Source organism: Pseudorasbora parva, chromosome 10 (assembly GCF_024679245.1).
Source record: "Pseudorasbora parva isolate DD20220531a chromosome 10, ASM2467924v1, whole genome shotgun sequence".
Lineage (NCBI taxonomy): Eukaryota > Metazoa > Chordata > Actinopteri > Cypriniformes > Gobionidae > Pseudorasbora > Pseudorasbora parva.
This window is the reverse complement of record NC_090181.1, coordinates 38770857-38795661: the sequence shown is the minus strand read 5'-3', so window position 1 is coordinate 38795661 and position 24805 is coordinate 38770857. Positions and strand designations below refer to the sequence as shown.

Below are 24805 nucleotides of genomic sequence, written 5' to 3'. Positions count from 1 at the left end.
TGGGACAAGTTAACTCCGTGAAGGTTGTATTTGATGAACTGAAGGAAAGCTGCTTCTTACCCCTAATTCTTTGTCCCATCTCTCTCATCTCTCTCTTTTATCTCTCTCTAATTTCAGTCTATTCATTATTCTCTTTTATGTATTCTTTCGTTAATATCTATATTTCTACTCTCTTGATGCATGTTTAGTGTGTACTTTCTGTGTGAATCTTAGTGTTATTTTTAGTCTGTGTTTATTAAACCTCCAAAAGACATTTAATGAGTTGAGTCTGTTATTCTGCCACATACACAAAGTCAATGAAACTTACGATCTAACGTTACCTAACTACTTATGCTACTATGTTAGTAAAGTAAACTGTATGACCATTTGAAATATTGAACTTGTCCTGATCAGTAAAGTTAATGTTTCTTATGCGCTCATAAAGCAGTAATCCCTTATTGAGAATTGATTTGAAAAGCCTATAACTAATTTGCAGGACAAACTTAGTAGGATAATTTCAAGCAATTCCGTAAAGGGTTACTTGTATTTAATTAAACAATTTTCCCTATCGGAAAATTTTAATACGTAATGAACGACTAGCAAATTATATTCATAAATTCATAAATATTGAATATTAAATCTCTTTTGAGTTAATTATTCCCCGAGACATTAAACTCATAAGTCATTGTTGTTACAAAGGCTACCAAATATTAACATTGATTTTCTCAGGTGTTCAAATACTTATTGGCAGCTGTATCATACAAATAAATAGTTGTATAAATACATTGTGATTTTTGGATTTTCTTTTTAGATTATGTCTCTCATAGTGGACATGCACCTAAAATGACAATTTCAGACCCCTCCATGATTTCTAAGTGGGAGAACTTGCAAAATAGCAGGGTGTTCAAATACTAATTTTTCTCATTAAAAAAAAGTATATTATACCTATTATATAATAGTTTATTTTGTTTGCATTTTTGTAGTTTACACATTAATTTAAAGGGGGCATGAATTGAGAAATCTACTTTCCCTTGAGCGTTTGATATATAATAGGTCATCGTAATATATAAAAATATCCTGTACGTTTCAGAGCTGAAAACTTCCATGTTAGTCAAAGAAAAGCTTGGAAGATCCAGCTCACGCAGGTAAAACATTGTGTGTTTGTTCACTTCATTACACTGTGAATTAGTTTGTAAACAAGAGACTTGATTTGCAGACAGAATGAGATGCTGTGCCTTCTTTATTGGTTTTGACAGGAATGATGCAACACACTTATGTGAGTAAAAATGTTTTTTATGTGTGATCGTATTGCATTGTTATAGATCCTTTGATATCTACTGATTATGTGTGTCTCTAACTAAACATAACTTACCATGCTGTCCAGTTATTTAAGTGCATTTGAGGTGTTGTTGGTTCATTGTCCTGGGATTAGTGATCAGACTAGAACATGTATAGGCCAGGGTTTGCAAAGCCTGACGTCCCAGGGCTATGCGTTTTCCAGTAAGGCTACCAAAATGTATCATCTGCCTGCTTGATGGGCTTTCTTAAATAGTGAAACAACATTCCTTTCTTGATGTGCATCGTTCACTCTCTTGACTTGATATTTGAAAGAAAAATATATATTTTTGAACAAGCTGATTTGCCTGCAGTGAAGTTCCCTATATCGAGGGAACTTCGCACTGCGTCGAAACGACGAATTGGGGATGCTCCCTAAGCATAACCGCATCTGAAGTATGAATGAAACCTGTCCAATCCTGATTGGTGCAACGTCATGACGTAGATGTGACGGCATCACCGGAAGCTATAAAGGGATGTCCGGCGCATAGTAGCGTCAGTTATCGCTCTTCAGCATAACGCTCTGTGTATATTGTCCTGTCTATTTACTGTTGTACGTCTTTCTAGCAAAGTAAATTAAATATATATAGAGTACAAATGGCGACTAAGAGCACTGAGTTCAGGCGGTGTGTGCCTCCGTGTCCTCGATTTATGTCAGGCACGGACACACACTCGCTTTGTGTTCTATGTTTGGGTGTGCAGCATGCCACAGCGGCTTTAGAGGGAGCCGCTTGTGAGCATTGTGAGAAGCTCACACTCAAGGTGCTTCGCTCGCGGCTGGCCGTTTTTAATGACGGCGGTCAGCCCCGTGAACCCCGTGGTTCGGGACCCGCAGTCGCTGAGGTGGCTCGGCGTCTCAGATCATGGGGTTCACAACGGGATTTGTCAGCGGAGATTGAGACTGCCGAGGCACTTTCTCAATCATCCGCTGACAGTCCAGATGACCGTCCTCCCCGTGTGGAAGCCCGCGCTGCGGCTTCTTCCCCCGGGGTGGGCGGTCCGATGCTCGTGCTCTCTGGTTCTGAGGAGCCAGATGAGTTCGACATCGAGGCGGGGGATGAAGATATATTGTCGCCACTTCATCCACCCGTCAATGAGGAGTTAGTGGAGGTGTTGACCCGTGCTGTGGCCAAATTAAATATTGAATGGCCACAAGAGAGGCAGGAGATCCAGCCACCCAGCAGGCTGGATGACCGCTTTCTCTCTCGCCGGGCTCCAACACCTCGCCGGGGCTTACCATTTTTCCCGGACCTGCACAACGAGTTGAGCAGGTCCTGGAATAAGCCTTATTCAGCGCGTGTTTCCAACCCCCCGGTACTGGATTATTCTAACGTACTGGGGGCGCGCGAGGCTGGTTATGGGACGATGCCGCGGGTGGAAGATGCTCTCGCGAGCTATCTTTCGCCCGAATCGGCATCGTCCCTTAAAGCCCCGGCACTGCCCACCAAGCCATGCCGTGATACATCTGCGTTGGTGGGCAGGGCATATATGGCGGCTGGGCGGGCTGGTAGTTCCCTGCATACATTATCTATTTTGCAGGCATACCAGGCCGACCTCCTCAAAGAGCTAGATGAGGGAGAGGGTCCCTCCCCTGAAGACATTTTAGAGCTCCGTAAAGCTGCTGACCTGTCTCTCCGCATCACCAAGGAGACGGCCCGTGCCATCGGCCGCTCCATGGCATCTATGGTGACTGTGGAGAGACACTTATGGTTGAATTTATCGGGAATGAAGGAGAGGGATAAAACCTTTCTCCTTGATGCCCCGATTTCGCCTTCTGGTCTGTTCGGCGACGCCGTTAATAACGTCGTCGACAGATTTCAGGAGGCGAAAAAACAGTCAGCAGCTTTTCGGCAGTTTCTCCCTCGTCGCTCTAAGGGGAAGGCTGCCCAAAGCGGGCAGCCTCAGCCGTCCACTAGCTCCTCGCACAGGCAGGTGCAGAAGGAGAGCGTCGCTTTTCGAGCCCCTCCTCCGGGAGCTTGGCAACAAAGGCGGCGCTCTCAACAACAGCAGCAGCAGCCTTCGAGGCCGAAGGGCGATCTGAGGAACGTCATTCTGGCTAAGAAGGCTGCTGCAAAAAGGTCCTAGCATCGGCTGGACCTTTAAGAGCGGTCCCCCCCGCGCGGACGCAACCGAGGTTGTTCTCCGCGCGGCGCTCGGGGGAAAACGATGTGGTAATCCCGCCGTCACTGACGCTTCGGGCCACATCGTTTTCCCTGGGACAGGTGCTGTCCCAGTCGCCTCAAAAAAGACCTGCGACGGAACAGCGCTTGTCCCCACACACCGAATATCGACTCCAGCTGCTCCCTGCCGGGGCTCCGCTTCAGGGGGCTGGGGACGAGATTCAAATAACACCCGAGGTCAGCCTCGAGAGGCTGATTCCCTTAGTAGATTATCTCGGCGCATGGAAATGCCTTCCGAATATATCAAAATGGGTCCTGCGTACTGTAGAGACAGGGTACAGACTGCAGTTCGATCACCCCCCTCCAAAGTTCAATGGGGTGACATGGACTGCAGTGGTGCCACAGCGGGTTCGGGTAATGGAACTAGAAGTAAAATCCTTGCTGGCGAGAGGAGCCATAGAAAAGGTTCCGATGTCGGAGAGGGATGCCGGGTTCTACAGCCGGTACTTTATAGTTCCAAAAAAGGATGGAGGGCTACGGCCGATTTTAGATCTGAGGTATCTGAACCGGTCTCTGAGGAGATTCAGGTTCAAAATGTTGACTATCTCTGCCATCGTGAGTCAGATCCAGCCCAAGGACTGGTTCGTCACGATAGATTTAAAAGACGCCTATTTCCATATATCCATCCTTCCATGCCACAGGAAGTTTCTGAGGTTCGCTTTTGGGGGCGAAGCATACCAATATCGTGTACTTCCGTTCGGTCTAGCTCTTTCCCCTCGCACGTTCACGAAGTGCATGGATGCAGCTCTGGCTCCATTGAGACTGCAGGGCATCCGTGTGCTGAATTATATCGACGACTGGCTAATCCTGGCGCAGTCGTACGAGATGGCAGTTCAACATCAAGATGTAGTTCTGTCACACATCCAGTGCTTGGGGTTGAGACTCAATTCGAAGAAGAGTGTGTTACAGCCGGCCCAGAAAACGAGTTTTCTGGGGGTAATATGGGACTCGGTTTCGATGCGGGCACATCTATCTCCCGCACGAATCGAGACCACTCTAGCGATAGTCTCAAAAATAAAGCTAGGCCAGAATATCACTGTAAAGCACTTTCAAAGAGTATTAGGGTACCTAGCGGCAGCATCCAATGTCATTCCCTTCGGCCTGTTACACATGAGGGCTTTACAGTGGTGGCTAAAGACCAGGGGGTTCTCCCCCAGGGGGAACCCTTTTCGTATGATCAGAGTTACGCGCAAATGCCTTCGGGCTCTAGTCATATGGAAGAAAGTCTGGTTTCTGTCCCAGGGACCAGTGCTGGGAGCATCGTGTTGCCGGAAGACCGTTTCAACAGATGCATCCCTCACTGGTTGGGGCGCGGTCATGGAAGGCCGCTTTGCGAGAGGTCCGTGGGAGGACCGTCATTCCTCCTGGCACATAAACTGTCTGGAGATGATGGCGGTCTACAAAGCTCTGAGGAGTTTTTTCCCGGATCTCCGCGGACACCACGTTCTGGTCCGCTCAGACAATATGGCAGTCGTGGCGTATTTGAACCGCCAGGGGGGGTTGAGGTCGCGCCCTCTGTGCAGACTGGCGCATCTCATCCTCCTCTGGTCACAGGAGAAATTGTTATCACTCAGGGCTATGTACATCCCAGGGATACAAAATCAGGGGGCAGACATACTGTTGAGGCAGGGGCTGAGGCCCGGGGAGTGGCGGCTCCACCCAGAGGTGGTGGAGCAGATATGCGAAAGGTTCGGCCCAGTGGAAGTGGATCTCTTCGCGTCTCGAGAGACGTCCCACTGTCCGCTGTGGTTCTCCCTCACTCATCCAGCCCCATTGGGGCTGGACGCCATGGTACAGACGTGGCCGAGGCTGCGTCTGTATGCATTTCCCCCGATCGATCTGCTCCCCGGGGTCCTAGAGAGAGTTCAGCAGCAGGGAGTCAGTCTTCTTTTGGTGGCTCCTCGTTGGCCGACTCGAGTATGGTTCTCAGACATCATAGCTCTGCTGGTGGGTCACCCGTAGCAGGGAGTCAGTCTTCTTTTGGTGGCTCCTCGTTGGCCGACTCGAGTATGGTTCTCAGACATCATAGCTCTGCTGGTGGGTCACCACCCTCTGAGGAGGGACCTTCTGTCACAGGCGGGGGGCACAATATTTCACCCCCGGCCAGAAATATGGAGCCTGTGGGTCTGGCCCCTGAGGGGGCCAGGTACCAGGAGGCGGGACTACCAGCAGACGTTATAGAGACCTTACTCAGCTCTAGGGCTCCATCAACTAGGAGATTGTACAGCCTCAAGTGGAATGTCTTCGTCACTTGGTGTAGAGAACGTGAGGTGGATCCAGTTAACTGCCCGGTGGCTTCAGTGCTGGAGTTCCTCCAAGATCGTTTCTCTGCAGGGCTTACCCCGTCTACACTCAAGGTGTACGTGGCTGCCATTGGGGCTTTCCACACTCCTCTGGGTGATGGGCAGTTGGGTAGGCACCAATTGGTTGTACGATTCCTCCGCGGGGCTAGGAGGATGAGGCCTGTAGTCAGGACCAGGGTTCCTTCCTGGGATCTGGCGGTGGTTCTCGAAGGACTGGCTGAGGCTCCCTTTGAGCCACTAGAAACAGTTGAACCTAAGTTTCTGACCCTTAAGGTAGCTTTCCTTTTGGCTATTACATCTCTGAGGAGAGTGGGGGATCTTCAGGCCTTGGCTATTACGCCGACTTGCCTGGAGTTTGCCCCCGGGGGAGTAAAAGCTATCCTGCACCCTAGACCGGGCTACGTGCCTAAGGTGCCTTCTAGTGTGGTCAGATCTTTAGTTCTACAGGCTTTCCATCCTCCGCCTCATGTGACGGCGGAAGAAGGGAGACTTTTTCTATTGTGCCCCGTCAGGGCTCTTAGAATATATATTGAGAGGTCAGCACAGTGGAGGAAATCTGAACAACTTTTAGTATGTTTTGGTCCGCCTAAGAAGGGGTTGCCTGCAGCTACTCCCACTATAAGTAACTGGATAGTGCAGGCGATTGCCTCGGCATATCAGGTGCGCGGTCTGCCTTCACCTATAGCCGTAAGGGCACATTCCACCAGGGGCATGGGCTCCTCGGTGGCTCTTCTTTCGGGCGCTCCAATGCAGGATATCTGTGAGGCGGCCGGTTGGGCCACTCAACATACTTTTATTCGATTTTACAGTCTTCACCTCCCTGCGACTCCCGGCGCCAGGGTGCTCCAGTCCTAATTGTGCCTGGGTTCCAGCTTCACATTAGGGCAGGCGTACCCTTGGTGTGGCATAGGGGGTACTCGTTCCCCAATTCGTCGTTTCGACACAGTGCGAAGTTCCCTCGATATAGGGAACGTCTCGGGTTATGTATATAACCCTTGTTCCCTGAGAGGGAACGAGCACTGCGTCTCGTCGCCACACCGCGTATCGCCTGAGAGCGTTCTGCTTCATCGCGATAATTGACGCTACTATGCGCCGGACATCCCTTTATAGCTTCCGGTGATGCCGTCACATCTACGTCATGACGTTGCACCAATCAGGATTGGACAGGTTTCATTCATACTTCAGATGCGGTTATGCTTAGGGAGCATCCCCAATTCGTCGTTTCGACGCAGTGCTCGTTCCCTCTCAGGGAACAAGGGTTATATACATAACCCGAGACGTTTTCCATGTATGTGTGTTTGTGTGTGTGTGTTAGAAATGCGGTTTGTGGTTATATATCCACCAATCGGGCAGGCTAAGTAATAAAAAATAGCATTCAAATTAATTGCGGGTGAATGAGAGATAAATCATTGTGTTTGTTTGATAAAGACATTTTGCGAGCCCTGTGGGCGAATAATTCCAGTTGCTGTTTTCCCACACATTTTCAAAAAAATTCCCACAAGTACTGACAGGGGAGCTGTGATTAACCAATCATTGCATTGAGCATTTACTTCCAAGTCTTCAGTGTGGCACGGCCATAAAAACTGAGCGTTCAGGAGCTAAGCTAAAACCAGGGTAGAAAAATATCCTATTATGATGTTTTTGATTGTAAAAACCACACAAACGTCATAAAGTTGGCCTCAGACAACATTATAAAACAATTTAAAAAGCCAGTTCATGACCCCTTTAAATATTTCTAGAATAAGATATGTTTAAATTCAAAATATAAATCAAAATGAAGAAGAACTGATGCTGCCCACCATAAGTAAATATATTGACACTCACCACTTTGGTACACATCAGTTGGGGGTTTCCGGATATCAGACAGAAGTACATTATATTTTCCAAACTGCTTCCTGTAACAAATACAAAACAAAAACTATTTAAATATGTAATACTACAAAAAGAGTGCAGTGAACAAGGGGTGCTTCTCATTTCATATTTGTGCATCCTTGTTTTCTTTCCTTGCGTCTTAGCACGAGCCCCTTAGGATGCGAGGTGAAAAAATACACCTGTGTATCCTCGCTCATGACCCCTCAGGAAGCTCGCTTCTCGTTCCATGCCTCCTCACAGAGCAATTGAGATGTCCTTGAAGATGGCTGAGTTCCTTAGGTTTTCCAGGTCATGGGCTGGAGGAAGAGGGGTGAGGAAACGAGGAAGCATCAATTAGAGCTTTGAGAAGCACCTAAAATCAGGTGTGCTGAAATCAATCTTATTAGAAAACCCTTGACAGAGTAATTACACTTTTTCAGCCAATCATAAACCTGCATCTCTGCCTTTTACATGTCCAGGTTTGCTGACATCATGGGTGCTTCTCAATTCATATTTGTGCATCTTTGTTTCGTTCCCTCACTTCCTTCCCTCACCTCTTAGCTCCACCCCCTTAGGATGAGAGGAAGGACGCAACTGTGTGTCCTCGTTCATGACTCATCAGCTTCCTCGTTCCTTGTTCCTTGCCTCCTTGCAATGCAATTAGAGAATTATGATGTCCTTCAAAATGGCTGAGTACGATCGGTTTCCAGGTCACAGGCTTGAGGATGTAAAAGCAAGGAAGCATCAACCTCTATCTAGATGCACCCTAGTGGCAGCATATGTAATTTGCAGCCAGGGTCGTCTAGCAACTCTCCGTTGGTTTGCGAGCAGTGGCGGAGCCGGGGGGTGGCTAATTGGGCTTAAGCCCCGAATGTTTTGTCAAAAGCCCCGAATCTTTTAGTTAAAAAATAAAATAATACTTAAATGTTGTTTCATTTTCTCTCAGTCTTTCAGACTGGAGCGGCAAAAAATGAAACAAAAGCTCTATTACCGTGTGTGTGGCGGTCGGCAATGCATCGCACATCACTCAGCTTGTTTGCCAATGCCAACTGCCAATAAAAACTAACGAAGGAGAATATACATCTTCTTCGTCGTTCTCATCAGGGATTGGCGGGCTTTTGTATTTCACCGGCATCGTAGTTAACTATAGATAACATGGACATTAGGCTACACATTTTTTTAAAAGGAACACTAAATCTCACCGGCCAGAGAGAGATTCTGCATCAGACGAAAGTGTTACAGGTTTGTGAATCCGCTGTTGTAACACTTGAGTTACATGGCTGTATTACTGGCTAGCTAGCGAGTTAACGTTAGGTGTTAATTATTAAGGCGAGACACGACAGGTGAAAACAGTCAATTTTGAGATTTTGGGCCAGTTTACTCCCTTAACATGTAAGCTTTCATGTCAAAATAAAAAAAGGCAACATTACACATTTAAGGTGTAATTTAAGGTTATTTCATTATATTTTGTCACCATGCGCCTTTAGATTTCTACCTGAAATCATCCAAAGTTATTCTAACGCGAGCTTCCGTGCCGTCTCCATTCACAGACACAGGTCATGCCTGGTATAATTATAAAAGCTCTCAGTCTCACACACAGCGCTGTCTAATCAAAATATAATAATAATAATAATAATAATAATAGATTTTATAATGCACTTTTCATTCCGAAGAATCTCAAAGTGCAACAAAGGGAAAAAAAAATAATAATAATGAATAACAAGTAAAAATATAGAATACTACAAACAATCAACCAACACAGAAAACAGAACAGAAAGAGCTGATGGTGAACAGAAACAGAGCTGATGGTGAACAGAAACAGAGCTGATGGTGAACAGAAACAGAGCTGATGGTGAACAGAAAACAGAGCTGATGGTGGAAGTCTCTGTTAGCTCCGCAGCACACTGTGGTCCACTCCATGTTTCAGATTTCTCCCAGCGGCAGTGTGTCCTGATGACATCGCTGAGGCACGACAGCTGAAGACCAGATGATGGGTCTTCATGACGATTCAAACGATGGGGATCGCCGCAGCACCATGCAGGAGGCAGAACATTTTTCCGGGCACTTCTGTGGACACACCGGGGTCGGCGCAGAAGTCCAAGCCGCTCCACGGCCGCAATGCAGGACGGAACAGCGGCGCAGCCGAGAAGCGGAACATCCCAACATCATGCCGGACGCCGATTACGATGGCCCAGATGACGCTAGCCCGGTGCAAACTTCAGCCACCATGCAGCTTAAGCCCAAGGGAGACCACCAGTGAGCAGTCGCGGCGAGAAACATCAAATGTCCTCCAAACCAGAACCAACCGCAGCAATTCAAACATAAACATCAGAGAAGCGGTGGAAAACGGCGAAACGACGAACAACGTCCTCTCAGTGGCTGCCAGCAATCAGCAACAGCCCCAATTGTAGCTCTGACTGTTAGACTAGTCACAATAATAAGAAAATAAAATAAAATCTAAATCTAATAGTACATTAACATGATTTGTGGGTGGAGAAGCGGCGAACAGACAACGCCAGCGTCCTCTCCCCCACGTTGCCTAGCAACCTCCGAGTTGGAGGATTTGGGCATTTCCTTTGTAGAACTAACCAACCGCGAAAGTTTGCAGCCGAAAACCACATCTGATTGGTCAATGTGAATTTCTCACTACGTGCTGCACTACGGTGAAAATGAGTCATCCTTAACATTTTTGGTGTTTTGGATTCACTACAGCTGGAGAACAGTTAAATACAAAACATGTTGTAGGCTCTGCTGGGTGATTTATTTATTTATTTATTTATTTATTTATTTTTACGGAGTAATATCATTTTCCCAGATAGTATATAGATTTTTAGGCATTATATTATCTCAAACAGCCTGAAAAAAAGTGCATTTAGCTGATGTAAATGGGAAAAAAATCTCCCCGGGGGAGTATGCCCCCGGACCCCCCTAGGTTTGGGCTAAGCCCCGAATGTTTACATCGTCTGGCTCCGCCCCTGTTTGCGAGCATGAAAAAAAAAACTCTAGTCAGGCCAATCAGATCGTGTATGGTTGCGACTGTTCTGCGTGAATTTCCTGCTGCTTCCCTGCTAACAAAGAATGGCACTGAAGTCATTCTTAAAAAAGAAAGATGTGTTCTCAGTTTTTCTGAAAAAGTTCTATCAACTAGCTCCGCTTCAGCTTCTTCGTTGCTCTGGTTGGTTGTAGCGCTATCCTATCGCGTGCAGAGGGAGTTTGAAAGACAATCGTTTATCCCGCCCCTCGGATTGAGCCCTGTCAATGGTGAGTTTCCAGACCAAACATCTTGATGTGGGTCTGGCTTGTCAAGCTAGAACCCCAGGTTGGCTGACATGTCTTGGGGAGTTGTTTCAGAAGGTGGGGTTGTTTAAATCTAAAGGCTGGAATTTATCACACAACATTTAAAATCTGAACATATTTTAAAGGGATACTCCACCGCTATATTAAACTATATTATTCCCTTAAATAAAGCGAGTTGATACACACCTCTCTCGTCTCAGTGTGTGCACTTAATCGCTCTGATGCGCGGTGACGATCTGATAGCATTTAGCTCAGCCCACTAAGCCGAGTTCATTCATTAGGTACCAAACAGAGATCAAGTTAGAAGCGACCAAACTCCTCCACGTTTTCCCTATTTAAATACAGTTACATGAATAGCTAAACAACCAAATATGGTGACAGAAAATAAAATGTGATGCTTTTCTAAGCGGGTTAAAAAGGAGAACTATAATGTATGGCGGAATAGCACTTTTGAGAGTACTTCGACTCGGCGCAGTAAAAAGTCCCGGCTGAAACATCCTCCCTCACATCTACCCCTCCCTCTCTCTCATTTCCGTCAATAGGGGGGAGGGGGAGATGTAAGGGGGTGTTTTAGGTGTGATTTTTCGGAGAACTCTCAAAAGTGCTATTCACAAAACAATTATTTTGGTAATCGAGTAATCAGTCTATTATTTTGATGATAAATTGAGTAATTGGAACTTGGAATAAAAAATAGACCTATGTGAACAGCCTTTAAAATGGCTTAAAATAAATATATAAGAACAATAAGGCAATAATAATTGGTTCAAACAAATTACTATCAATATATATATATATATAGCATAACGATTGGGCACCAGTGGCCTGGTGATTGTTGTTGTACACTTTACAGCAGATCAAATCCTTCTTCAGTATTAGAAATGCTACAGCCATTGCATAGACATCAAAACATACAAACTCGGAGCAAGGGTGTAAAGATTTATTTTGAAATTGCAATGATCAACAATTAACATAAAAGTTCAACACTTTGCAAAGAAATCAGACATTTACTATAAACAAAGTTTATCTGAGATGCAGGGAGAAACACATAACCTGCACTCATGTAAATATATATAATAATTTCACAAAAACACTCTGCTTTATTATGATTTTAAACTGCTTTAATCCATCGTTAAGCCTTTATAAAGGTCCTAATAATGCGGTTCATGGATTCTCATCCGTGGAATCCACCATTTACGGTATTTTGCCGGTTAATTGACACAGGTAAATTGCAATGGATGATCTTTTAAAACTGAGTACTCGAGGAATCATGACAGCCCTAGTTCAGTCTCACCTGAGCAGTTTGGCTAGACCCACTCCCAGCTGACCCAGACCCCCTGAAATGATAAACAGAGCGAAAATATTAAAAATCATCATCAGTCATGTGTTGCCATGGAGACTACATTTCATGCTTCAAAATGTGGTAACCAGGGAAACATGACATCTAAAGGTTTATATAACATCAATTAAGGCCTCACATCTCTCTCTCTCTCACACACACACACACAAATCTTTTAAAAATGAACATTGCACAATAAACGGTCTATATATAGTCACTTGTCTCCTGCACTCATACCAGTAATGAGAATTCTGGGATGATCTGATCCAGAGGACACTGAAGGAAAACCGGCATCGGATGTGACTTGGCATGGAGATAAACTAATACTTTGAGCTTCAACAGCGGGAGGCTGAAAGCCACAGACTGGAGCCAGGTGAACCCGCTGCGCCGCCCCACTCACAGCTCGTACACAGGACTGCATCTTCGAATCACTGCCAACACACGTGACAAAGTGTTGAATAAAAAAGAGTCTGTCATAAGCCCTGTTTCCACCACAGGAACTTTACCCAGGAACTAGGAACTTTGGGTGGTACTTCGTGTGTTTAGACCGCAGGAACCAGGGTATAAATGAAGTTCCGGGTAAATATTTCCCCCTCCAAACGGCCCTGCTCGCGAGGTAGTACTTTTTCAAAGTTCAGGAACTTTCGAGGGCGGGACTTGGGTGCTGAACATGCTGATTGGTTGAGCTCAGGCAGCATTTTAGTTCAACCGGCATTTTTAAAAGTCTTTTGCGAGGTTCGTTCTGCGTTCAGTAAATATCAGTCTTGCTCTCTGTCTGGTGGCGCGCGGTCGTCTCAGCCATCTCACGTTCAATGTCCGTAATAGCTGATAATAATATACATTGTCATTTTAAATCTAGCTTTACAAGCTTTCTGAATATGCTGCATGCTGCTGAATCTGCATATTAGTGCTCTTTTCTGTCGTTGTTAATTACCTCTTTAGTAAACCTATACATAACCAGCAAAAGCAGCACAGCTTGAATCTCTTCCATACTCGTTATTTTTTTTTTTCACCATGTAAACGACCTGACCGATTACTTTTAAGTGTGTGTCCTTACATGACGTGACGGCGCGCGCCGCGCTCATGTTGACAAGAGAGGAAAGTACATTTTTCTGAGGGGTAAACGTTTTATTTCGTAAGTTATGAAGATAATGTTGGAGTAATGACACAGCGTATATTGCCCCAGGCAGTTTTTACTTTAACTGCGCCTGACAGAAGATTTTTTTTTCTGAGATGATTATTACACTTTACAACAAATAGTTATAAATAATACTGTATTAGTCCTGGTGGCTGTTAAGAGTTGCTATGGCTACAGTTAACACACTCCAGCTGCTGGAGAAAACAGCGTTGACATTTTTGGTGCGGCAGACAAACTGCATGTGACAAAATGATTGCGATTGAAAGTCATCACATGTAAACACCAGATCGGTTTAGATAACGTCTCATGTAAACAGTTCACTAAATCTTTCAGTCGGTACACTTAAAAATGATTACTGTCCTTCACTGATTTGGAGGAGCAGTCGCGCGCAGTCCTACATCACCGGACTAATTTGCCTAATCTTCTCGGAACTTTATCGCGGTCGAAACGCAGACAGCTGCAGGTCTGGGGGGGGAAAAAGTTCCTGTAAAAAAGTTCCTGGTACAAATTGTTCCGGGTAATTTTGGTGGAAACGGGGCTTTACAAAGGAGTCACATCTCATACATTTTCTTCTTTTACATTTTTCAAAAGCTTTTAAAATGATACTTTCTTTGTCTTGTAATGATTGTTTTATAGCTGCATTTTATGCATCCTAAATAGGTCTTTTATTGTTTTAATACTGATGATTTTGGCATACAGCTCATGAAAACCCAAAATTCCTGTCTCAAAAAATTAGCATATCATGAAAAGGTTCTCTAAACAAGCTATTCACCTAATCATCTGAATCAACTAATGAACTCTAAACACCTGCAAAAGATTCCTGAGGCTTTTAAAAACTCCCAGCCTGGTTCATTACTCAAAACCACAATCATGGGTAAGACTGCCGACCTGACTGCTGTCCAGAAGGCCATCATTGACACCCTCAAGCGAGAGGGTAAGACAGAGAAAGAAATTTCTGAACGAATAGGCTGTTCCCAGAGTGCTGTATCAAGGCACCTCAGTGGGAAGTCTGTGGGAAGGAAAAAGTGTGGCAAAAAACGCTGCACAACAAGAAGAGGTGACCGGACCCTGAGGAAGATTGTGGAGAAGGACCGATTCCAGACCTTGGGGGACCTGCGGAAGCAGTGGACTGAGTCTGGAGTAGAAACATCCAGAGCCACCGTGCACAGGCGTGTGCAGGAAATGGGCTACAGGTGCCGCATTCCCCAGGTCAAGCCACTTTTGGGCTACAGAGAAGCAGCACTGGACTGTTGCTCAGTGGTCCAAAGTACTTTTTTCGGATGAAAGCAAATTTTGCATGTCATTCGGAAATCAAGGTGCCAGAGTCTGGAGGAAGACTGGGGAGAAGGAAATGTCAAAATGCCTGAAGTCCAGTGTCAAGTACCCACAGTCAGTGATGGTCTGGGGTGCCATGTTGTCACGTACACACAAAGGAAATGGTGCGAGGACTCAAGTGCAGAAAAGGATATATTTATTTATAACAAATAAAACATAAACTCAAAACAAAACCCACGAGGGGGAAAAACACACAATAGAATAATAAAATATAAACTTAAACAAACCAACAGAATCACAGGGAGAACGGGAGACGCAGACATTACACAAGGATCCAACACAGACTGACAAACACAAGGAGATTATAAAGGGAACAAACAAGGCAGATAATGAGGGAGAACAGGTGGGGCAAATTAACCAATAATCAGATAACAAGGGGGAGGGAACTGACAGGGACACGAGCACATGCTCAACATAACAAAACCCACAAGTGCACACACGACAGGACAGGCATGTGACATTACCCCCTCCTTAAGGAGCGGCTACCAGACGCTCCACTAGGGACGGGAGGGACAGACCCGGGCGGGACGGGAGGGACAGACCCGGGAGGGACGGGAGGGACAGACCAGGGAGGGACGGGAGGGACAGACCAGGGAGGGACGGGAGGGACAGACCAGGGAGGGACGGGAGGGACAGACCAGGGAGGGACGGGAGGGACAGACCAGGGAGGGACGGGAGGGACAGACCAGGGAGGGACGGGAGGGACAGACCAGGGGGGCACGGGAGGGACAGACCAGGGGGGCACGGGAGGGACAGACCAGGGGGGCACGGGAGGGACAGACCAGGGGGGCACGGGAGGGACAGACCAGGGGGGCACGGGAGGGACAGACCAGGGGGGCACGGGAGGGACAGACAAAGAAGGTACAGACAAGGGAGGGGTAAACAAGGGAGGAACGAGGAAAACAAAAAGTTCAGGAGGCCATGGTGGCCCACAAAGTTCGAATGGCCAGGGCGGCCCACCGAGTTCGGGAGGCCCACCAAGTTCAAGCGGCCGGGGCGGCCCATAGAGTTCAGGCAGCCAGGGCAGTGCGGGTAGAGCAGGACGCCAGGGAGGCGCGGTGAGAGCAGGGTGCCAGAGAGGCGCGGTGAGTGCAGGGGGCGCCAGGGAGGCGCGGTGAGAGCAGGACGCTTTAGTGGCGCGGTGAGAGCAGAACGCCTCAGCGGCGCACGGAGAGCAGGGCGCCTCAGCGGCGCAGGGAGAGCAGGGCGCCTCAGCGGCGCAGGGAGAGCAGGGCGCCTCAGGGGCGCAGGGAGAGCAGGGCGCCTCAGGGGCGCAGGGAGAGCAGGGCGCCTCAGGGGCGCAGGGAGAGCAGGGCGCCTCAGGGGCGCAGGGAGAGCAGGGCGCCTCAGCGGCGCAGGGAGAGCAGGGCGCCTCAGCGGCGCAGGGAGAGCAGGGCGCCTCAGCGGCGCAGGGAGAGCAGGGCGCCTCAGCGGCGCAGGGAGAGCAGGGCGCCTCAGCGGCGCAGGCAGGGCGTTGGGGAAACTTCTCCAGTCCAGCAGTATCCACCGGCACTGGGACCACCGGAATACGATCTGCTGGCATTGGGACCACCGGAACATGATCTGCCGGAACATGATCCACCGGCACAGGGACCACCGGAACACGATCCACCGGCACAGGGACCACCGGAACACGATCCGCCGGAACTGAGACCACCGGCACACGATCCACCGGAACTGGGACCACCGGAACACGATCCACCGGCACAGGGACCACCGGAGCACGATTCACCGGCACAGGGACTACCGGAGCACGATCCACCGGCACAGGGACTACCGGAGCACGATCCACCGGCAAAGGGACCATCGGAGCACGATCCACCGGCACAGGGACCACCGGAACATAATCCACCTGAACCGGGACCACCGGCACAGGGTCCACCGGAAGTGGATCCATAGGTACCACCGGACTCCGGAGAGGGGCCCTCCTCCGCTGTCCAATGAAATAATCCACAGTCACCTCGAATGTTGCCCCCTCCAGTGCCCTCATTACAGTCCAATCGAATGGTTTGTCGAGGGCATAATTGAAGAGCTCCTTAAGAGTTTCATCTCTGTATCCCAGTCCCTCTGCAGCCCTCTTAAACTCCTGTGCAAATTCCCTCAGATCAGTTCCTTGTTGCCGCATAGCTCTAAGGGAGCTAAACTGGACTATACGGTCCCAGAGGGGACAGGAGATAGCAGAGGGAGGGGATTGCGGTGACCTCTTTCTCCGCTGAGTCCTCATATTGGTTGGATCCTTCTGTCACGTACACACAAAGGAAATGGTGCGAGGACTCAAGTGCAGAAAAGGATATATTTATTTATAACAAATAAAACATAAACTCAAAACAAAACCCACGAGGGGGAAAAACACACAATAGAATAATAAAATATAAACTTAAACAAACCAACAGAATCACAGGGAGAACGGGAGACGCAGACATTACACAAGGATCCAACACAGACTGACAAACACAAGGAGATTATAAAGGGAACAAACAAGGCAGATAATGAGGGAGAACAGGTGGGGCAAATTAACCAATAATCAGATAACAAGGGGGAGGGAACTGACAGGGACACGAGCACATGCTCAACATAACAAAACCCACAAGTGCACACACGACAGGACAGGCATGTGACACATGTCAGCTGCTGGTGTTGGTCCACTGTGTTTTATCAAGGGCAGGGTCAATGCAGCTGGCTATCAGGAGATTTTGGAGCACTTCATGCTTCCATCTGCTGAAAAGCTTTATGGAGATGAAGATTTGGTTTTTCAGCACGACCTGGCACCTGCTCATAGTGCCAAAACCACTGGTAAATGGTTCACTGACCATGGTATTAGTGTGATCAATTGGCCTGCCAACTCTCCTGACCTGAACCCCATAGAGAATCTGCGGGATATTGTGAAAAGAAAGTTGAGAGACGCAAGACCCAACACTCTGGATGAGCTTAAGGCCGCTATCGAAGCATCCTGGGCCTCCATAACACCTCAGCAGTGTCACAGGCTGATCGCCTCCATGCCACGCCGCATTGAAGCAGTCATTTCTGCAAAAGGATTCCCGACCAAGTATCGAGTGCATAACTGAACATAATTATTTGAAGGTTGACTTTTTTTGTATTAAAAACACTTTTCTTTTATTGGTCGGATGAAATATGCTAATTTTTTGAGACAGGAATTTTGGGTTTTCATGAGCTGTATGCCAAAATCATCAGTATTAAAACAATAAAAGACCTGAAATATTTCAGTTGGTGTGCAATGAATCTAAAATATATGAAAGTTTAATTTTTATCATTACATTATGGAAAATAATGAACTTCATCACAATATGCAAATTTTTTAGAAGAACCTGTATATATATATATTTGATTAGATTAGATTAGATTAGATGCAACTTTATTGTCATGACACAAGTACAAGTATAAGACAATTATATAGGTTAACTTTCATACAAGAAGTATTCAAATATATTTTGTAGTATTTTGATATTATGAGTTGCTAGGCAACGTGGGGGAGAGGACGCTGGCGTCGTCTGTTCGCCGCTTCTCCACCCACAACAAATCATGTTAATGTACTATTAGATTTACATTTTATTTTATTTCCTTATGTTTGTGACTAGTCTAACAGTCAGAGCTACAATTGGGACTGTTGCTGATTGCTGGCAGCCACTGAGAAGTCGTTGTTCGTCGTTTCGCCGTTTTCAACCGCTTCTCTAATGTTTACATTTGAATTGCTGCGGTTGGTTTCTGGTTTGGAGGACATTTTATGTTTCTCGCCGCGGGTGCTCACTGGTGGTCTCCCTTGGGCTTAAGCTGCATGGTGGCTGAAGTTTGCACCGGGCTAGCGTCATCCGGGCTCTCGTCGTCGGTGTCCGGCATGATGTTGGGATGTTCTGCTTCTCGGCTGCGCCGCTGTTCCGTCCTGCATTGCGACCGTGGAGCGACATCTGCGCCGGCCCCGGTGTGTCCACAGAAGTGCCCGGAGGAATGTTCTGCCTCCTGCATGGTGCTGCAGCGATCCCCATCGTTTGAATCATCATGAAGAAGACCCATCATCTGGTCTTCAGCTGTCGTGCCTCAGCGATGTCATCGGGACACTGCCACTGGGAGAAATCTGAAACATGGAGTGGACCACAGTGTGCTGCGGAGCTAACAGAGACTTCCACCATCAGCTGTTTTCTGTTCACCATCAGCTCTGTTTCTGTTCACCATCAGCTCTGTTTCTGTTCACCATCAGCTCTGTTTCTGTTCTGTTTTCTGTGTTGGTTGATTGTTTGTAGTATTCTATATTTTTACTTGTTATTCATTTTTTTGTTGTTATCCCCCCCCCCCCCCCCCCTTTGTTGCACTTTGAGATTCTTCGGAATGAAAAGTGCATTATAAATAAAATCTATTATTATTATTATTATTATATTTATCATAGATTGTCATGTTTTAAGCATGCAATATTTATGATTGCAAAGTCTGAGTCTGGGAAAAGAGTAAAAAACTTAAGTCTGGTGCTTGTACATCAGTTTATTCACCTTCATTTCCCTCTGATTTTAGGGGGAAATAACGGGTATGGTTTTGGTGTAGGGGCAGTGATAGGGTTGGGGTTAGGACAAAATATTCGGACAGGAATGTTGTTCCAAGATCAAAAAAAAAAAATGTTGATCCAGGAACATCTTGCTTGGCAAAATCATACACCCCGGTGCTGCCACCTTCTGGTCATGGCTATAACAGCCTCACAAAAACTGAGACCAAAGTCCAGTCTATTAGTTTATTAATTTACTACAGTACCACACAGTTAGTTCATAAACATATTGATAGCCACTTTAAAAGTTATTATTTCCTTTCTTAGTCTGAAAATGAATCTTAAATAAGAAACATTTAAAGTACATTAAACTGAATTCAGTTACATGAAGGTTACCAGTGAATCTGTTGGTCACAGCAACAGCAAAATAAAATCTTTATGCTATTACTTCAGTTCAAAGTTTTTATTAATTATACTTATTGTAGTAGTGTGCCCCATATCTCTGTTTCCTTACACTATTAAACTAGTGCACTTTGCAACTAAACGTGCATGTATAGCAACTCACAATAACTGCACATAATTTAAAAACTGCACACAATGTAATAAGTATTACGTAATTATTGTAATAAAATATTCATAACGTAATATTTTTTTCAAAGCTTACTAAAATCTTGAACTCATTGTGTAATAATATTTTTTACATTATGAGAAATGTATTACATTATAAATTCATGTCATATTAGTGTAATAGCTTTTAAAACATAAAAATATTAGAATTCCCTTACAGTCAGTTTTAAAAAATAAGACATGTAAAAAGTCCTAAACTACCTGCAAAATGCAATATATTAAATATGAATTTATTATTATTAAAAATTATTGCTTTATAGTACATTTTAAAAATAAAAATCCAGTCCAACTAACTTGCCTACAAAATCCACCAGATTAATATACAATTACCTCTACTACAATTCTTAATATTAGTAGTAGTTAAGTGTAAAATATATTTATCTCTTACTTGCATCACATTTGAAATGACTTCACCAATCCATAATATTTTTTTAGCATTTAAAACTCACTTTTCTGATCCAGATTCCTGATGAAATCCTATGACCTGTGAATGCATTGCAAGTGGCAATTCATGTTGACTTTAAGACAACAAGCTCTGCATGCTTCTCTATCTAGTATGCATAGTTCATTTGTACATTTGAAACATCTTTTAGTGCATGTGTAACATCTCTCTGATGTGCTAAAACAGCCTCAAAATTCCATGTTAAACAAGAGACAGAAGCCATTTCCAGCTCCACCATGTAAGTGTAAACTCCCAGTATTAGTATAGTGTTAGTATAAACACCTTTTTGTCATTTAACAGACCATAGGTTTTACTAGTGTCACGGTTCATGGATTCCCTGTCTCACTCTTGGGTGCGTGTTGAATGTAGGTGAGGGCGGAGCCTGGGATTGGCTCATCACGCACCTGTGGCTGATCACCTGCACCAGCTGCAACTCATCACCTTCACCCTATTTAGTCTCTCTGTTTCTCTCTTGTCTTTGTCAGAGCGTTGTTGGATGTTTCCCCTTGTGTCTCTGTGTTGGTTATCGTTTCCCCCTTCCGTGAAACGCTGGATCCCTTCCCGGATTACCTCTACCGATCTCCCGAGTCACAGCTGCTCACAGCCTGCCCGTGTCACCAACAGAGCCTCTCTCACTGCTCCGTCTTACCCGGACTTCTTCAGTGTTCTGAGTTTTGACTTCTGTGACACTATCTGTCTTATTAAACTGAGTTACTTGCAATTGAATCCTGCCTCTGTGAATCCGTTACAGAACGCTCTGACCAACCATGGATTCAGCGAGTATCAACGCCCTACTGACCAGCAGCAACGAGAGACTGGACCAGCAGGAGGCGAACTTAACTGCCACAGGACAGGCAGTACACACTTTGGTGGCACGGGTGGCCGAGCTGACCCAACAGATGCAACAACTCGTCGGTCCCACTGTGCCCGACCCACCGCCGACCCCCCACACACCATCCGCATCGCGGCAACTGGAACCACGTCTGCCTACCCCTGAGAGTTATGCCGGTGAGAGCAATTATTGCAGAGCCTTCCTTACCAAGTGTTCCTTGTTTTTCGCTCTTCAACCGCAGACTTTCAACACGGAGAGATCCAAGGTGGCATTCGTCCTCACCCTGCTCTCCGGACGAGCCGCACTTTGGGGAACGGCGGTGTGGGAAAATCAACATCCTTGCAGCTCCTCGTTCCAGACGCTGGCGGCGGAGATGAGAAGGGTGTTTGACCGAGCGGTAACCGGAAGAGAAGCGGCACGTCAACTCGCAGAGCTCCGTCAAGGTAACCGCTCGGTCTCGGATTATTCCATCGAGTTCCGCACCCTGGCCGCCGAGTGCAAGTGGAACGAGGAGGCACAGTGGGACATGTTCCTGCATGGGCTGGCTGACCGCATCCAGAAAGAGATTTTCATGATCGACCTTCCGGAGAAGATTGACGGACTGATCGAACTGGCGTTGAGGGTGGACGCTCGTCTGAGTCGGCTGAGATCCAGGATGGAGTTTCAGCACAAGAGTGTCGAATGCCCTCAGGCCAACGCTGCGGATGCGGTCAGCTACACCTTCGACCCGGAGCCCATGCAGGTGGGTCGAGCTCGGCTCTCCCGGGAGGAGAGAGCGAGACGGAGATCCCGTGGTCTTTGCCTCTACTGCGGCGGGACCGGACACCTGCTAGACTCCTGCCCGGTAAGAGGACCACGCCCGGCGGTAAGGAGAAGGCTACTGTCGGGCGGGTTCTCCGTGGAAAAGACCTCATCCTCCACTCTCCTTCCGGTGAGATTGCTGTGGGCAGCCCAGGAATTTTCCAGCCCAGCACTCCTCGACTCGGGAGCGGAGGGTAACTTTCTTGACTCTGCCCTTGCACACAAACTCAAAATACCCACCATTGCACTTAAGAACACCATCTCTGTCAACGCACTCAACGGACAAGTTCTCCCTGACATTTCATTCACCACTGAACCACTTACACTGATCACGTCTGGCAACCACACTGAACTCATTTCATTTTTTATCCTGGACTCCCCTTTGGCTCCCATTGTCCTCGGTCACCCTTGGCTGGAGTTACATAACCCAAGGGTTGACTGGGGACAAAACTCTGTGTCTGCGTGGAGTGATAAGTGTTATGAGTCTTGTTTGGTGTCTGCTTGTTCGTCTGTGTCTCGTTCTGTTTTTCAGAGTGAGACGGTGAATCTATCTAACGTGCCTCCGGAGTACCTCGACCTGAAGGAAGTGTTCAGTAAGTCCCGAGCTGCTTCTCTTCCTCCGCATCGTCCCTATGACTGTGCTATAGATTTACTCCCAGGTAAGTCTCCGCCTAAGGGCAAACTATACTCTCTTTCTATTCCAGAGAGGGAGGCCATGGAGAAATATATTTCTGATTCTCTAGCCTCCAAATTCATCCGCCCTTCCTCTTCTCCAGCGGGGGCGGGGTTCTTCTTCGTGGGGAAGAAGGATGGTTCTCTGCGACCTTGCATTGATTACCGAGGGCTGAATAACATCACGGTAAAGAATACCTATCCTTTGCCGTTGATGTCTTCAGCTTTCGAGAGGTTACAGGGAGCATCCGTCTTCACGAAGTTGGACTTACGTAACGCTTATCATTTGGTTCGCATCAGGGAGGGGGATGAATGGAAAACCGCATTTAACACCCCCAGGGGGCATTTTGAATATTTGGTCATGCCTTTCGGCCTTTCCAACTCCCCAGCGGTTTTCCAGGCACTCGTCAATGATGTGTTGAGAGACATGGTCGACCAATTCATATATGTCTACCTGGATGACATTTTGATTTTTTCTTCGTCTCTCCAGGAACATGTTCGACACGTCAGACGAGTGCTTCAGAGGTTGCTAGAGAATGGGCTTTTTGTCAAGGCGGAGAAATGCGCTTTTCATGCACAGTCTGTTCCTTTTTTAGGGTACATCGTGTCATCGGAGGGAATGCGCATGGATCCCGACAAGGTTAAGGCTGTGATGGATTGGCCAAGTCCAGATTCCCGTAAGGCCCTACAGAGGTTTCTGGGGTTCGCCAATTTCTATCGGCGTTTTATTCGCAATTTCAGCCAACTAGCCGCACCTCTGACTGCCTTGACCTCTCCCCGAACGACGTTCAGGTGGTCCGATACAGCCGAGGCTGTATTCGCCAAACTGAAAAGCCGCTTTGTTTCGGCTCCCATCTTAGTCGCCCCTGATTCCACACGTCAGTTCGTGGTAGAGGTCGACGCGTCAGAGGTGGGGGTAGGAGCGGTTCTTTCACAGCGCTCTCCCTCAGATGACAAGATGCACCCGTGCGCGTTTTTCTCCCATCGTCTTTCTCCTGCCGAACGCAATTATGACATTGGTAACAGAGAGTTGTTGGCCGTCAAGTTAGCGTTGGAGGAGTGGCGTCATTGGCTTGAAGGGTCGGGGGTACCTTTTATTGTATGGACGGATCATAAGAACCTTGAATATATTAGATCTGCTAAAAGACTCAACTCCAGGCAGGCTCGGTGGGCACTTTTTTTCGGACGTTTTGACTTTGTTCTCTCGTACCGCCCCGGGTCTAAAAACATCAAACCCGACTCTTTATCTCGTATTTTTGATGCTTCCGAACGCCCGGTTACTCCCGAGTGTATTTTGCCAGAGAAGATAGTTATCTCTACACTCACATGGGAGATCGAATCGAAGGTCAAAGTGGCCTTAGAAGGGGTAACGCCCCCGCCCGGCGGCCCACCGAGTTGTTTGTTCGTTCCGGAGGGGTTAAGATCCGAGGTCCTCAAATGGGGTCACTGCTCCAACATTGCTTGTCATCCAGGGGTAAACCGCACTTGCAGTTTAGTAAAGCAACGATTTTGGTGGCCACTTATGGCTCGCGACATTCGCAGTTTTGTTTTGGCTTGCTCGGTCTGTGCGGTTGGTAAGACATCTAACCAACCTCCCCATGGGTTACTTCAGCCGTTGTCTGTTCCTTCGAGACCCTGGTCCCACATCGCTCTAGATTTTGTTACCGCCCTCCCGCCCTCCCAGGGCAAGACGGTCGTTTTGACCGTCGTGGACCGATTCTCGAAGGCAGCACATTTCATTCCCTTGCCCAAATTACCCTCAGCCAAGGAGACAGCGGTATCTGTAGTAGACCACGTCTTTCGGTTACATGGCCTCCCGATGGACGTGGTCTCTGACAGAGGTTCCCAATTTGTGTCCAAATTTTGGCAGGAGTTTTGTAAATTACTAGGAGCCACGGTTAGTCTGTCTTCGGGTTATCACCCCCAAAGCAACGGTCAGACCGAGAGAGCCAATCAGGATCTGGAAAGAGTGTTGCGATGTTTGGTATCCAAGAATCCTTCATCCTGGAGCCAGCAACTCTCTATGGTTGAGTACGCTCATAACTCGTTACCAGTGTCATCTACGGGCCTTTCGCCATTTGAGTGTAGTGTAGGTTACCAGCCACCTATTTTTCCTAGTCTGGATTCCGAGGTCGCGGTCCCCTCTGTTCACGCCTTTATCCAGAGGTGTCATCGCACATGGACCAGA

The 24805-nt window shown here is 47.0% G+C and overlaps 1 protein-coding gene across 1 annotated transcript in view; it reads right to left on the bottom strand.

Moving 5' to 3' along the window:
* Positions 1 to 24805, bottom strand: part of LOC137091536 (L-threonine 3-dehydrogenase, mitochondrial-like) — a 39446-nt gene that overhangs the window by 10504 nt on the left and 4137 nt on the right. Inside the window, exons 2-4 of the mRNA XM_067456054.1 lie at positions 12519 to 12712; positions 12237 to 12279; positions 7622 to 7692 (exon numbers count right to left, since the gene is read on the bottom strand). Coding sequence (XP_067312155.1) covers positions 7622 to 7692; positions 12237 to 12279; positions 12519 to 12702 — 298 coding nt within the window. The 5' untranslated portion in view covers positions 12703 to 12712. The remainder of the gene's footprint in view (positions 1 to 7621; positions 7693 to 12236; positions 12280 to 12518; positions 12713 to 24805) is intronic.